This window comes from Labeo rohita, chromosome 14 (genome assembly GCF_022985175.1).
Source record: "Labeo rohita strain BAU-BD-2019 chromosome 14, IGBB_LRoh.1.0, whole genome shotgun sequence".
Taxonomy (NCBI): Eukaryota; Metazoa; Chordata; class Actinopteri; order Cypriniformes; family Cyprinidae; genus Labeo; species Labeo rohita.
This window is the reverse complement of record NC_066882.1, coordinates 1,095,715-1,112,248: the sequence shown is the minus strand read 5'-3', so window position 1 is coordinate 1,112,248 and position 16,534 is coordinate 1,095,715. Positions and strand designations below refer to the sequence as shown.

The 16,534-nt window shown below is 32.4% G+C and overlaps 1 protein-coding gene across 2 annotated transcripts in view; it reads left to right on the top strand.

Annotated features, from left to right (window-relative positions):
• The window catches only part of LOC127176341 (putative methyltransferase NSUN7), a 32,486-nt gene continuing 15,952 nt past the window's right edge, over positions 1 to 16,534 (top strand). For both annotated transcript variants that reach the window (XM_051127968.1, XM_051127967.1), the window contains exons 1-5: positions 1 to 145; positions 1,435 to 1,750; positions 13,039 to 13,097; positions 15,297 to 15,433; positions 16,168 to 16,320. In XM_051127968.1, coding sequence (XP_050983925.1) covers positions 1,438 to 1,750; positions 13,039 to 13,097; positions 15,297 to 15,433; positions 16,168 to 16,320 — 662 coding nt within the window. In that variant the 5' untranslated portion in view covers positions 1 to 145; positions 1,435 to 1,437. The remainder of the gene's footprint in view (positions 146 to 1,434; positions 1,751 to 13,038; positions 13,098 to 15,296; positions 15,434 to 16,167; positions 16,321 to 16,534) is intronic.

The following is a 16,534-nucleotide window of genomic DNA, read 5'->3' as shown; positions in this document are numbered from 1 at the left end:
CTATAAACTTCTGCTGCCTCCGGTTTCAGGCTGTTTTTGTTCGGTAAAGTTTCCTCAGACAGACACAGATTAATTTAACTGATCGTGGAGACATTCACAGATTCAGCGATGTTTTCATAAGAGCTGCAGGACTCAAGAGTTTCCGGTAAGTAACATCTTTGTGTTTTTTGAACATCCTGAAACACTGAATGTAAACACTGAAATATGTAAACAACTTCCTGCGGTAGTCTAGATGTTATATTATTTCTATTTTATAGAGTTTTACTGAGCGTTTGTGTGTGAATAAATCATTGTCATCATTAATAAATGAACAGTTACTCTGATGTTTTGTTTTTACTGTTTGTTTCGCACAGATGTTTTGTATTGAACATCTCTGCTCTGATAATTGAGAATAATGATTTTGGGAAATGGTTTTAAATCACTATATGGATATATTATGCCATATCGGAATTAAGTATGCTTATTTTTTTTTTTTTTTACGTAAAATTTCTATTAAAAGTGACCACAAAAAGTATTTGGACACCTATAGATGTCTGAAAAAATGCTTTAGATCAAGTGTCTATCTGTTTTAAATGCTTCATATCTTATTTTCTTTGTACATTTTTGCTTATCTTTTTTTCATTTTTTTTGTTGATAAGCGTGTTTGTGCATCTTTCTTTACAGTAAATGATATACAGACTTTTTAAAAAGTTGGTAAATGCAACTTTTCATCTCACAATTTAAACTTTATTCATCACAATTTTGAGAAAAAAGTCAGAATCGCAAGACATGCACTTCAAATTGCAAGAAAAAGTCAGAATTGCAAGAAAGGCTTCCATAATAAACTTTTAATAATTGTTTATTTTTGAAAACAAGACTAAAGAAAATATGTGACCATGCACCACAAAACCATTTTTAAGCAGCACGGGTATATTTGTAGCAATAGCTAAAAATACTTTGTATGGGTCAAAATTATAGATTTTTCTTTTATGTCAAAAATTCATTAGGTTATTAAGTAAAGATCTTGTTCCATTAAGATATTTTGTAATATATCAAATATTAATATTATTAATATATCAAAGCATTTTTGATTAGTAATATGCATTGCTAAGAACTTCATTTGGACAACTTTAAAGGCGATTTTCTCAATATTTTGATTTTTTAAAAGATTTTTAAATAGTTGCATCTCAGCCAAATATTGTCCTATCCTAACAAACCATACATCAATGGAAAGCTTATTTATTCAACTTTTAGATTATATATAACTATCAACTATCAATTTCGTAAAATTGACCCTTGTGACTGGTTTTGTGGTCCATGGTCACATATATCTTGATTTAAGAATTCTTTGATTTTTATAATAAAAAGCAAGACAAAAATACTAAGTAATAGTATTTTTAAGTAAAATAAAAAGTAAGTAAAATAATCTTTGCATTGTTTGTGTGTATATCTCAGAGGATGGTCAGGAAAAGCGGCATTACGCGTCGTTCATCGAAGCGTGGCTCTCAAATCCCGGCTCTCAAACACCTCTCTTTGCTGGATCCGGCTCCTCCAGAACCTCCTCTGCTCCAGTCCGGTCCAGAAGAGAGTCCCGCCTGTCTGGACCGGGTTTACCTGCACGCTGCTGCCATCTTTCAGAACACACACCTGGAGAAACCTGCCGCTCACAGGCTCATCAGCTACGGGAAAAGGTCAGAGGTCAGATTGCCTGTCGCCAAGGATGAAGCGTCTCAGCGATCAGCGTATCAGCTCGCCTTCAATACACTCAAATGTAAGTGTGAATTGTGTTTCTTAGACTCTAATGAAGAGAAATTATTAAATCTAGCAACATCAAAGTCGGTTCATTGTTTTTTTCTTCAAAAATCTGTCTGCCACAAATGCACTGCAAAAAATGATTGTTTTCTATTACAAATATGTGAAAAAAGTTCTGGAGGGGGCCGGTTCCTTCTCCGAAGACTGCCTCTGTTAGGCGTCCCACGTGATGGTCAGTATCTGTTAGCACTGTGTCGTTTTAGCAGAATATTCAATCTGCTGGTTCTCCAGAGGACGACTGCTTTAATGAGCGCGCCATACATCGCTGTGGAGGAAAGGGTCCACTAAACGACAACTAACTAATGAGTCTCTTTGTGCCCAAGAGAATAAGACAGAAACAGTACAGCACAACGCACATTGTGTACTGTGTGAGCATCAGCGCTGGGTAATGCGTCACAATTAAAGCTACGTTATGCAACTTTTACTTTTTGATCACAAATAATGAGAGAGTTATTAATAAGAGAGTGCAAAAAAATGTTCAGCTCATATCTTTACCCAGACTAAACTCTTTTCCATATATAAACATTCTTTTATCAAGATACATTTACTGGATAAGCAAAATGAGTTAAGATATTAAAGGGATAGTTCTCCCAAAAATTAAAAATTTGTCATGATTTACTCCTCATGTTGTTTCAAACCTATAAGGTTGATCCTCTAAACACAAATGAAGATATTTTTTAATAAAACCTGAGAGGTTTATATCCCTCTATTTCAACTCCCAGGTAACCAAAACTCCAAGGTCATAAAGGCATTATAAAATCAATTGAGCAGTGCAATCCAAGTCTTGTGAAGAGTTACGATCACTTTATATGATAAACAGATGTCATTTTGGCTTTTATTCATCCATATAAACATAGAGTGAATCACACAGGGTAATCACAGAAGCTTGTGCATGCTCTGTATTCACCATATGTAATGTTTGCATGTAAAATAAAAGCCTAAATTAAATTTGTTCATTATTTAAAGACATCAAATGTCTTCAGAAGACTTAGATTAAACTATTCAATTCATGTGGATTTGATTTATGGTGCTTAAATGACCTTTTTGTATCTTTTATGTTTTGTCTACCACTGGAGGGACAGAAACCTGCCAGGTTTCATTAAAAATATCTTAATTTGTGACCCTGGACCGCAAAACCAGTCGTAAGTAGCACGGGTATATTTGTAGCAGTGGCCAACAATAATTGATTTAAAATGATAGATTTTTCTTTTTTGCCAAAAATCATTAGAGAAATTAAGATCATGTTCCATGAAGATATTTTGTAAATTTCCTACCGTAAGTATGTCAAAACTTGATTTTTGATTAGTAATATGCATCGCTAAGAACTTCATTTGGACAACTTAAGGTGATTTTCTTAATATTTTGATTTATTTTTTTTGTTTTGCACCATCAGATTCCAGATTTTCAAATTGTTGTATCTCAGCCAAATATTGTCCTATACTAACAAATCATACATCAATGGAAAGCTTATTTATTCAGATGATGTATAAATGTCAATTTAAAAAAATTGACCCTAATGACTGGTTTTGTGGTCCAGGGTCACGTTTGTGTTTCTTATGTGTCTTGTGGGTTTAGAACAAGATGAAGGTGAAAAAAAAGATTTTTTTTGTTTTTTTTTTGGGTGAACTATCCCTTTAAGTCTTGTTTTCAGAAAAAAATATCAAACAACAAGAAACAGTATCTGTTAGTTTGGTAAGAAAACAAACTTTAAGGGGAAAACAACCTTGACTAGATATTTGTTCTTGTTTTAAGCATAAACTCTTTTAATTTTGATGCATTTTTCAGGAAACAAGACTCAGGCCCGGTTTCACAGATGGGGCTTAGACTAAGCCAGGATTAGCCCATGGTTCAATTAAGACTTTTAAGTAATTTTTATAAACGTGCTTAGAAAAAAACATCACTGGTGTGCATTCTGAGACAAAACAAAGACACTGATATATTTTAAGATCAGTCAGTTCAAGTTTCTTTTTGTTGAAACATCTAAGACTTACATTTTAGTCTAGGACTAGGCTTAAGCCTTGTCTGTGAAACCAGGGGTTAATGTCTTAAGTCATTTTACTTTTCCTGTAAAATTATCTTGATTTACGAATGTTTAGATATTTGTACTGGAAAACAAGTCAAAAATACTGGGAAGAAAATCATTTTTCTGCAGTGGGGCAAACCTAGAGGTAATCACCAGTTGTAAAAAAAAACAAAAAAAAACAACAACAGCAACTGGTATTTATTAGTAAAAAATAAATAAATTATTATTTAATATGCAATTTAATATTTATTTAAAATAAAAATATGCATTTAATTTTTTAAAATAAATTTGTATTTATATTAATTTTAATATTTTTAGTGAGGTTTAAACTAGTTTTTTAATGAAGATGGTAACTCATCAGTTTTTTAATAATATATTTGTGTTAATTATCTGCCTTCCTCATAGCATTCTTCTGCGTTTATAATGAGAAAGGCAAGTCTTAATCTGGAAGAAGGCAATCAAATTGCTCTTTCTTATCTCTTAAATTCTCAGTTGTCTTTCATTTAAGTATCAGTTATAGCTGAGCGGCTTCTACAGATCATTTAGTGAGAAATTTTTTGTATCTTAGCAAATCTGAGACCAGTTGTTGAGATCTCTTCTGAGACTCGGGTCTTTTTCTCAGGAGAAACATCTGAGAAGCAGGAGTCTCCATTTGAGACATTATTGAGATCTCATTCGTGACTTTTCCCTGTGGGAGTATGTCAGAGACAGAATGATGATGAATCGTTTTGTGAGCTGAATTGATACAGCGATTTAAATTAAATATCTTCATTCTGCTACCCATAATGCAACAGATCAGTCGACCAATCATCTGCTGTCTGAGCTGCTCGGCCGATAAGGGCGTCTGCCGGACGATGTGATTAGATTCGGAGATTGATTTCTCTGTGTGTGTGTCAGTGAAGAACATATAGGGCAGGTGGTCTGACAGGCGTTATCCGTCCATCAGTGTCCAAGTGTCGGTAAACACTAATCCTACATTTCCCAGAATGCCTTTCTGCTGTCATACGGCTCATCAGCATTCATTAGGCAGAATTAGGAGTTAAGAAATGATCACAGATGTCTCACAACGTCTCTGGGCCTTTACATGCACCTTAATTAGAGGCGCTAATGAAATGCAGACGCTTGTTGTCGAGCTGAATGTTAATTTCAAAAGCTCATTCTGGCGTGGTGAGATCGCACAATAAATACAAACACAGTCTCTGAAGAATATGCTCTGATCCATGTTTGAGGGCCATTTACAGTGGATGTCTAATAAATAAAATAAAATAATAATAATAACAATTAATTATTTTATTTTACAGAAAGAATATTATTACATGTAAAAAAATGACTGTATAGAATACTATGTATTATACTGTAAAAATTGACTATATAATGATAAATTTGGTAGTACGATTGTTAAACAAATGCTATTATTTAATAAAATATTTAAAAGAAAAATATACTGCTATTTAAATACCATTCTTCTGTAATAAGTGCACACATAATAATTTTATTTTATCGTACAATTGTAAAATAAAATTATTATTTATAACTGTAAAATAAAATAGTTATTATTATTATTATTCATTATATATTCATATTCATTATTCATTAAAATATTAAGAAATATATTACTATTTTAATACTATTGTTCTGCAAAATTATTTAATAATTTAGTTTTACAGTACAATTGTAAAACAAAACATTATTGTTAACCGTAAAATAAAATGTATTATTATACTGTAAAAATTTACTATAATGATCATTTTGTTAGTATGATTGTAAAAAAATGGCATTATTTAATCAAATATTTTTTAAAATAAACTGCTATTTAAATACCATTATTCTGTAAAAATTGAACACATAATAATTAGTTGTTATTATTATTATTATTATTCAATCAAATATTAAGAAATATATTACTATTTTAATGATATTGTTCTGCAAAATTATTTAATAATTTTGTTTTACAGTACAGTTGTAATGTAAAATGATTATTATATTGGTATTGTTATTATTAAATATTAAGAAATAAATTACTATAGCTATTACTATTACAGTTGTAAAATCAAATAATTATAATAAATAACTGTAAAATAAAATTATGGTAATTATTATTAATAAAATAAATAACCATTGTATTACTACTGTAATACTTATACTGTAAAAAATAAGTAAAATAAAATGATCATTTAATGATCATTTTATTTTACAGTTGTCCTATCATTTTATTATTGTATTATTATTAAATGTAATATAAAATTATTATTATTAATTTTACAGTACAATAGTATTACAATACTAATATTTGTATTTAACAATAACATTAGTAATCATAATAAATCTTAATAATTTTGATATTATTTATATATAATCACAATATGATTTTATTTTGGCCAACTTTAATACTCAGTCTTAAAGGTTTCATCGCATCACTATCAGCACTAGTACTAGCAATAACTGACTTAAACAGCACTAAATGTTGACGTTAACAGTTGCAGGCTGTATAATGTTGAAGCATGTTTAAAAGCTGATTTTGCACCAGTGAGCTCTGAGAACAGCGCAGTCAGATGAGATCAGAAATGAGACTGAAGCTTGTGATATCGATGTGGCTGTTTTGGTTTGGCGAGCATGTTTCACATGAGACCGCGCACCTGGGAAAATCTGCTTTAATCTGTTTTAACTCCACTCTGCACAATCAATACACACACAAACGTGACTCACATATGCTCTAGCTCTCTGTGTGCCAGACACACAATCAGGAGACCTGAAGAAAAATAGTTATGCATTTGCCCTTCCGGTGATTTTTAAAACTAGTCTTGATTTCTGTCTGTGCGAACCCCGTCTTTGCAATGAAAATGTGGTTGCAGACAGTTGAACAGATGCAGGAGTGAAACGACAGTTTGAAAATAGTGTAAGAAAACAAAGAAAATGCTGTTGTAGATGATAAAATACAATTGTCTTTGCAGTAAAAATGCAAACTGTTACAGTGAAAATGTGGTTGTAGAGGGTTAAATGAATGCAAGACTGAAAAAAAACAAACAGAAAAAAACAAAGACCAAAGACATCTAAATGTAAGAAAATAGTTTTAAACAGTTCAACTGATTTGTATTTGCAGTGTAAATGCAGTTGTAAAGGGTTAAACTGCGGTTAAGGGTTAAACAGTTAAACTGATTTGTGTTTGCAGTGACAACGTGGTTGTAAAGGGTTAAACTGCGTTTTTTAAAGGGTTAAAGAGTTAAATTGATTTGTATTTGCAGTGACAATGTGGTTGTAAAGGGTTAAACTGCAGTTGTAAAGGGTTAAATAGATTTGTATTTGCAGTGAAAATCTAGTTGTAATGGGTTAAACTGATTTGTATTTGCAGTAAAAATGTGTCTGTAGAGGGTTAAACTGCAGTTGTAAAGGGTTATAAAGTTAAATTGGTTTGCATTTGCAGTGAAAATGCAGTTGTAAAGGGTTAAAAACAGTATTTGCAGTGAAAATGTGGTTGTAAAAGGTTAAACTGGTTTGTATTTGCAGTGAAAATGCAGTTGTAAAGGGTTAAAAACAGTATTTGCAGTGACAATGTGGTTGTAAAGGGTTAAATAGATTTGTATTTGCAGTGAAAATCTAGTTGTAAAGGGTTAAACTGGTTTGTATTTGCAGTGAAAATGTGGCTGTAGAGGTTTAAACCGCGGTTGTAAATTGTTAAACAGTTAAATTGATTTGCATTTGCAGTGAAAATGCGGCTGTAGAGGGTTAAACTGCAGATGTAAAGGGTTAAACAGTTAAATTGATTTGTATTTGTAGTGAAAATGTGGTTGTAAAAGGTTAAACTGCGGTTGTAAAGGGTTAAATACATTTGCATTTGCAGTGAAAATCTAGTTTGTAAAGGGTTAAACTGGTTTGTATTTGCAGTGAAAATCTGGTTGTAAAGGATTAAACTGGTTTGTATTTGCAGTGAAAATGCAGTTGTAAAGGGTTAAACTGTGGTTAAGGGTTAAACAGTTAAACTGATTTGTATTTGCAGTGACAATGTGGTTGTAAAGGGTTAAACTGCAGTTGTAAAGGGTTATAAAGTTAAATTGGTTTGCATTTGCAGGAAAAATGCAGTTGTAAAGGGTTAAAAACAGTATTTGCAGTGAAAATGTGATTGTAAAAGGTTAAACTGCGGTTGTAAAGGGTTAAATAGATTTGTATTTGCAGTGAAAATCTAGTTGTAAAGGGTTAAATTGATTTGCATTTGCAGTGAAAATGCGGCTGTAGAGGGTTAAACTGCAGATGTAAAGGGTTAAACAGTTAAATTGATTTGTATTTGCAGTGAAAATGTGGTTGTAAAAGGTTAAACTGCGGTTGTAAAGGGTTAAATAGATTTACATTTGCAGTGAAAATCTAGTTGTAAAGGGTTAAACTGGTTTGTATTTGCAGTGAAAATGCAGTTGTAAAGGGTTAAATTGGTTTGTATTTGCAGTGAAAATGCAGTTGTAAAGGGTTAAACTGGTTTGTATTTGCAGTGAAAATGCATCTGTAAAGGGTTAAACTGTGGTTGTAAAGAGTTAAACAGTTAAACTGATTTGTATTTGCAGTAAAAAATGCGGTTGTAGATTGCAGTTGTAAGACAGTTGCAGTTGTAAAACAAATGCAAAAGACTCAAAAGACAGTTTCTACAGTTTACATGTAAGAAATAAGTCAGCGTGTGTTTTCTGGATTTTGGTGTGTAGGTGTGGTTTGATTCTGTCTCTCTCTTGTTGAAAATGTGATCAAATCCATGAAATGCAAATGAAGCAGGCTTCGGCTGTAAAGGGCAGAGACTTTATTGGTCCGGTGACCTTACAGACGCCGTGATCACATTCACTTTGCACTTATAGACGTGGAGGGGCGACTGCATGATTCGTCTGCGGCTTCATCAGTTTTCATCAGGTTTGCGAGTGCAGAGACACGTCCAGAGGAGATTGGAGCTGAATTGTCTCAAGGTTCGTGGGGATTGTTGCAGTTCACTGGAGGAGATAAAGGCTTTTTAGCTGAGCAGAAAATCCACAGGGTTCATTGTGATTTCGTCCTTGAGCAGCACAACGGTTCCCCTGCCAGAGATACCGTGGTAAATATCAGCCTGCAGGAGATCCGGAGCATGTAACTCATGCAAATGACCTGATTAAAGCTCTGGGCCAAAATGAGTCGTTTCTCACGCGGGGTTCCTTCTCCTCTGACAGACAGATGAGTGTGTTTGTGTGTGTTTCACACATCTCAGAGATAAAGAAGAGAAATGGAGCTCCGTCCTTTGTGTTCATCTGTCACCCTGCTCAGATTTTTTCTTTTTCCTTTCATTTGCTGTTCTTTTCTCTGCTGTCGTCCATCACTGGACTCTCTGTGTCAAATGACTCCGCCCAAATGTGTGACGTCATCAGTTCTGTTTCACGACTCCACCCAGAGTGAGGACATTGTTGCTCCTGCTCCGCTCCTCCACCCAAAGTGATTATTGCTGCTTCTTTAAACCAGCAACCTTCAACAAGAAGTAATAAGCAAAACACAGCGTAATCTCAGTATACGGCCCTGAACAGATCAGCGCTTCTCCTCAGCGGTGCGATAAACATGATTTTCATTCTGCTGGAGTTCCAGACCATTAGTGAGGCTGCAGATTTATTCTGTCAGGCATTTCTCCACCGAGAGTTTGGCTGAGGAGCTGCTGTAAATGTGATCTATGCGATGACTATTGCTGGAGTTTGTATCGGCCTCTTGTGCTTTTTCAGCCTCTTTCTTATTCCCGCCTTCGGCTCTCCTCGAATTGGACAGCAGCTGTTCTGTGGCCACGCCCATATGCAGTGCGGATTCCTTTATTATTGGATGATTTGATGTAATCGCACTTGTGTGATGACCTAACATAGGGTTTTTTATTTTATAAATACCACACACCCTCAAATATGATCATCCTCAAATGAGGGACCCCCAAATTAAAAAAAAAGCAGATATGTAATTTCTTGTATAAAGACACAATTTGCACGGTGGAAAATAATAGGCTAAAAATATTATTCAGAAAATAATTAGTTTCTATTAAGCTACATTTTTAAACTTTTTCTACGTGTTATAGAACTTTATGTATTTATTTACTTTTAATCTGATGATTAATTCATTTTTGTTTAAATCTAATGTTTATTTATTTTAGCCTAATTAATACAATTATATTTATTATTTAGTTATTTATGATGGCCTAATTTTAATGTAATGTGTTACTGTTTATTATTTATTTGTTTATTTACTCATTTATGTAGTTATTATTTTAATCTGTTTTTAAATTTTTGTTTTAATCTAATGTTTATTTGTGAAACCAATTGTTGTTGTTTTTTTATCTCATTTGTAATTATTTATTTCTTAATTTAGTTTAGTTGTTTATTTCTTTAAAAATAATGTTATTTATTATTTATTTACTAATTTTTTTCAATTTTTTCCTCATTTTTAATTATTTATTTTAATCTATTTTGCAATTATTTATTTAACTTAATCATTTATAGTACTGGGCAACGATTAATCATAATTTATCGCATTCAAAATACATGTTTTTGTGTACCTAATATATGTGTGTGCAAAGAAACACACATACAGTATATTTTTTTTAATTATTTACATGTATATATTTATTATCATATAATATATATATATATATATATATATATATATATATATTTCATATATACATAACATATTTTTCTTAAAAACATGCATGTGTGTGTATTTATATACATAATAAATGTACACATACATTATGTACACAAAAACGTTTATTTTGGATGTGATTAATCGCGATTAATCGTTGCTCAGCACTGATTATTTATTTGTTTAATTACTTTTTTATATAATTATGTATATATTTGTTTGTTTTAATAAAATGTTTTTTTTAATCAAATAATTGAGTATTTATTTTTATCTTATTTTTCATCTAATTTTTACAGTATTTTACATATATATATATTTTTTTTTTTCTGTAAACATTTCCACGCACCCCTCCTCCTCTGATTGGATAAGAGCTGTGCTGTGGCCACCCCCATATTCAGTACTAACTGCTTTATTAACGGCTGATGTGCTCCACTGTATGTCATTGTCTCTCCTGCGTTCAGTCTGTGTTGTAGATTTCAAATGTTTGAACACAATTAATCTCTTAATGAGTCACAGATCATAAGGTTAATGACCGGCTCATGAATCACATCAGAGGAAGAGAGATTTCCTCATATATTAACACTCTCTATGTGTGTGTGAGAGATTCTTCTCAGTGAATTTACGATCATATTTGCTGATATTCTTTGCCCACACGCAGTGACGGTCTTCTGTCAGGCCGGATGAATGGGATGCTTGTAGTTGTCATGGAAACGCCCAATGGGCGGAGAGGGAGATCACAGCTGTCAATCACGATAAGAGTCTTATCTTCACCCGCACACACATCGTTCACACGATTCCTGCAAGAGTCCTTCAGATACCGCCGCTGTACCTGCTGAAGATTACCGTCCCGGAGGAGCAGCAACTAAAAACAGCCGCACACAAATCCCACAAGACTGATTTCCCTTTTACTCGCGTGCAAACATTAAGGAAAACTCCCGGCTCTGTCTCTCTGCGCTCGGGGACACAGATGCCTGCTTTATGATATGTAATTCCAAGCGCTATTCTCTAGAGAAAAGAAATAAAAATGAATTAGGTTCTCTATTTTTACTCACTCAGGGAAAATGAGCTATAAAAATGTATTTGTGCGTCCTCTGCTTTTGATCTTTTTTTTTAAGGTACACAAATATAATTTTCACTGAAATGTGAATTAATCAGGCTGATTCAGTTCAGAGGTTTAGTGAATTTGTGAACATATGAGAGGTGTTTTATGTTTAAAGGAGTATTTTTCATTCTCCTGTTCTTCTGTATTATTTTTTTTTTCTTCTTTAATGTTCAGCAGGAAGTGAGATGGTGATTGATGCCATCAAAAAGTTGTTTTTCATCAATTAAACAGATGATTGCAGTCTAAATTTTTGACTTTTCCCTCACATAAACATACAGTATGGCTTCAGAAGACTTGGCATATAGCACATTATCCATATGAACTACTGCTATCATACTTTTATTGTGTGTTTTTGGCTTATCTATTCCTTTTTTAGAATTAATTATGTACTGTTATAATAGTATTTATTAATATTTTGAATTAGCTTTTATTTTAAGGTTTTCAGTTTTCTTTTTCTTTGAAGTTTTAGTCATTTTGTCATGTGCTTTTGTAATTTTTAGTAGTTTTTTTATATTTCTATATGGATTTAATTTATTTCTATTTCAGTTTTAGTGTTAGTAGTTTTCGTACTTTAAGTTATCTTATTTTATTTGAGTGTAGGTGCCCTTTGTAGTTTGCGTTTAATTTTTTAATCTTAAATTTTTAATCTTGATTTTATTTTATTTTATTTTATTTTATTTTATTTTATTTTATTTTATTTTATTTTATTTTATTTTATTTTATTTTATTTTATTTTATTTTATTTTATTATTTACCCCAAACTTTTTTTCTGTTTTAACCCTTTAACTGTCACATTTTTTATATCAACCTCAAATTTGGAGCATAACTTATTTAGACATAAGGCTTTAATTCTGTAGCAATTTTAGAGTCAAACTTATGTTAAATATTTATTTTATATAAAATATTTAAAACAAATTAGTACAGTGCATTTTCTTTACAGTAAATTGAAACGTCTATAACTTTTTAATACTTTAATGTTTTGAAATGATTTTACCACTGCAATAATCTGCTGATAGATTTATTTGAAAAGAGTCCAACCTTAGGTCTGTATTTAAAAGCATTCATGAATTGTAACAGTATAAGTTTAGGAGGGTTACAGTTAGAAGGTTAAAAGCAACACATTATATTTTTTTAATTTAACTATTTTATTTTATTTTTTAAATTGATCATATAATTATTTTGAATGTTTCAGAATATTTAATATAAAATATGCAATAATAATAATGTAAATATGTTTAATATATAAATCTCATATAAAATATAGGTAGATCTTTTTTGTGGAATAATTTTACTGTTAAAGTTAATTTTGAGTGATTTTTCCCTAATCTGAAATGAAGCGGTTTCTGTGGTTACTCGAGTCAGTTTGGATGTTTTCCTTCATGCAGTTTCTCAATATTTACCTGTGATCTAGAACTATATCAGGCCTATTTCTTAGTTTTAGTCAGTATGTCTTATTTTTCTTGAGTATCTGGACTCATCTGAACTTGTTTATTTGGTCTCTTTTCTGTAGATCAGGAGCTTCTGGAGGACGTCCTGATTGACAGCTGCTTCTGTCTCTCACAGCCAATGGTGAGTGGAGGGCGGAACTCTGTGTCTATGTGTGTGTGTGGTCATTTGACAGTCACTCTGTCTGACTTCCTAATGAAACAGAAAGTCCATAAATGACTAAAAACTCCCAGAATGCACTGCAGGTGGTAAATGTGACTGCTGATGGCTGTGGTGCAAAGACACTTACAAACGCTCAGCTGCGCATTTATACACACATTCACACACTTATGCATGGATGCACACACACACACACACACACTGGAGGCTAAAATACAGCCGCTGTAAAGGATGAATCGTTTGTCTGCTGCTGCTTTGGCAGGTCGTTACTCTGAATCTTAAGAGAGACCATAAACTCTGAACACAATGAACCGCAAACACACACACACACACACACACACAGAATGACCTCTAACGAGCTGACGCTAATGTTAATCAGCAGATTAACACACACTGACAACACCAGAATCCCTATACACACACACACACAGATATCTGATGCTCAGATCCTGCTCTTTCAAAGCTCATGAGACTTGCTAGAGATCTCCGTTAATGATTTTTTCAAAGCTGTAAATGTACAAAGATTATTAGAGTACGTTTTGCAAGAAAAGACTAACTCAGTCTTTCTACTTCAGAATTTCATGCTTAATTCAATGTTACTTGCTGTTTCTTTGCAATTATGTAGCATTTATTAGCATTAAAACCCAAAAACTAATATAAAAAATACAAAAACAAATTACTAAAACTTCTATTAAAATTAAAATAAAAACAAAATATATTAATAAAAATGAATTCAAAATAATAACTATAATTTTGAAAGTATAGCGTACTAAGATAACAGAAAACAACCAGTAATTATATTGTATTATATTATATATTGTGAACTTGTGAAAAGAATTAAATTAATAACTTAATAACAGTAATAAGTTTAAAGGGATAGTTCTCTTAAACATTTAAATTCTGTCATTATTTACTCACCCTCATGTCCTTCCAAACCCAGAGGATCTTCATTCATCTTCAGGACACAAATTAAGATATTTTTGATGCAATCTAAGAGCTTTCTGACCCTCCCTAGACAGCAAGAGAACTAACACATTCAAGGCCTAGAACTGCAGTAAGGGCGTTGTTAAAACTGTAATTAAAGACAGAATTTTTGGGTGAACTATCTCTTGGTGTCTGATCAGTTTTGTGAGATGCATCTAGGAAAAAAAAACATCTTAATTAGCTCCTCATTTAATCTCGGTGCTGTCTAGAAGAAACAACTGAGATATTATTTAGATCTGGGATAACAACTGAGATCTCATTTGTGATTTCTGCTTCCCTATGAGAGTGTGTGTTTCCTGCAGCTATTGATCAGATATAGTGTGAGTTCACTCTCAGTGTGTGTGTGTGTGTGTGTGTGTCTCCTGCTCTCTAATGGGTCTCAGCTATTAGGTCGGTAGCGTTGAACCCATCAGAGACGCAGTTACCCAGCGACACGAGAGGAATCTCACGGGTCTCAGTCTGATCTTCACAGAGGACAAACACAGAGAGCAGAGTAAACCCTGCAGCAGCTGCACGTGATTATGCCTAAGAAAAGACAAAAATAAAGAAAACTCGCTGGAACGGTCCATACGAGAAATACTGCTGAATCCAAACCTCAATTTTAACCACCAAACAAATATTTTATTTTCTTCTACAATAAACAACAGCTGAAAATACATATATTTCTGTAAAAAGAAAATTTTAAAAATAATAATTTTATTTCAGCATTTCACGTAATGTACTAAAATAACTAAACGGAAATAAAAATTAATAAAAAACTAAATAGACATTTTAAAAAGAACAACTAACAACAATGACAAACAGAACAAAATTACTAAAATTTAAATGAAAGATAAAAATAAAATAGAACACTAAAAAGTAAATCAAAATATGATTAAAAACTATAATGATATCTCAGTCATACTAAAATAACAGAAAACAAAACACACATTGGCAACAGGAAGTTTGTAAAAATGTATGTTATATATGTGTATATTATATTAAATTCCATTAGATTAGATTATACATTTTTAAAATAAATGTATACGTTTATACCTTAATTTAAGTCTTTTAATCTAAGTTAAAAAATTAAAGACTTATTCATTTAATATCAAGATATCTAGCTATATATGAGCAGATTGTGCATTTCTCTTGTATAATTTGTATTATAAATTACAGATGTCTCTGCTCTATCTGCAGCTGGATCATAGCATGAGTCTGGTGGCCGTCATGCTCACTGACTTAATGGACAGGAAGTTCCTCCCACGCCTGCCACCGGCCAATCAGGAGGAGGAGGAAGTGAAGGCTGTGCGGGAGGTGGAGGCGCGTCTGCTCAGGTGGGTCAGAGGTCAAATCAGAATTACAGTGGAGACTGTGCACCATGTGCACATTTTGTGTGTATAATATATTATATTAATATATTAAATATGATAAATAATAAAAAAAAAAAATTGAGTTCATGCTTTAGAATTTAAGAATTCTGCCAATGGGGTCAGAAAAATAAACTTAATTTAAAGGGAAAACAAGTTATTTTTCTGACTTTGGTGGGGTTTTTTTTTTTCGTTAAGGTCACTTAATTTTTATATGTTTTTTAGTAAACAAGACTTAACATCTTAAGTAATTTTGTGGAGTTTTTTTAAACACTTAAGTAATTTTTGTCTAAAATATTTGTTTAGAATTTTTAGTTTAGTTCTTGAAACTTCTGGGAAAAAAAAATAGAAAATTAATATATTTAAATATATATTTAATATATATAAATTTTTAAAACAAACAGCTTTTGTAATGATTACAGCGTTAAAATAGCCTATATCTGGGATTATACAAATAATGTATTAGTAAACTGAGGCCTTCAAGTCAATAAGCTTGAGAACGGCTGATCTAGAAGTGACATCAATCCATCACAAAAATGAATGCAAATGCAAAATAAGTCTTTTTATGTATGAGATAATAACTATACACCTCTCACTGAATTAAACATGAAGTGTAGTGAGATTATGTGTCTGTGGTGTAACACAGTTTGACGTGTCTGTCATTGATGTGAAGTGTTACACATGCTGTCGTTGTGTGACAGGTTCAGGACTAAACTGGTGGCGTCGTTGGCTCGGTGTCGAATCAAACACGAGCTGCTGACGCTGGACAACATCCTGCCAGAGAACATGCGGCACAGACAGGAGAGAGCGACGCTGCTGCCGCTGTACGGATGGATCAACACGCTGCGCAGCAGGTCATCAACACACACGCTATAAATGTCATTAAAACAATTCTGTTTCATTTCATATGCCCTTAAGAACAGTGTTATTTTAGTATCGCTGATATTCTAATATGTGACCCTGGAGCACAAAACCAGTCATAAGTATCATGGGTATATTTGTAGCAATAGCCAACAATACATTGTATGGGTCAAAATTATCGAATTTTCTTTTATGCCAAAAATTATT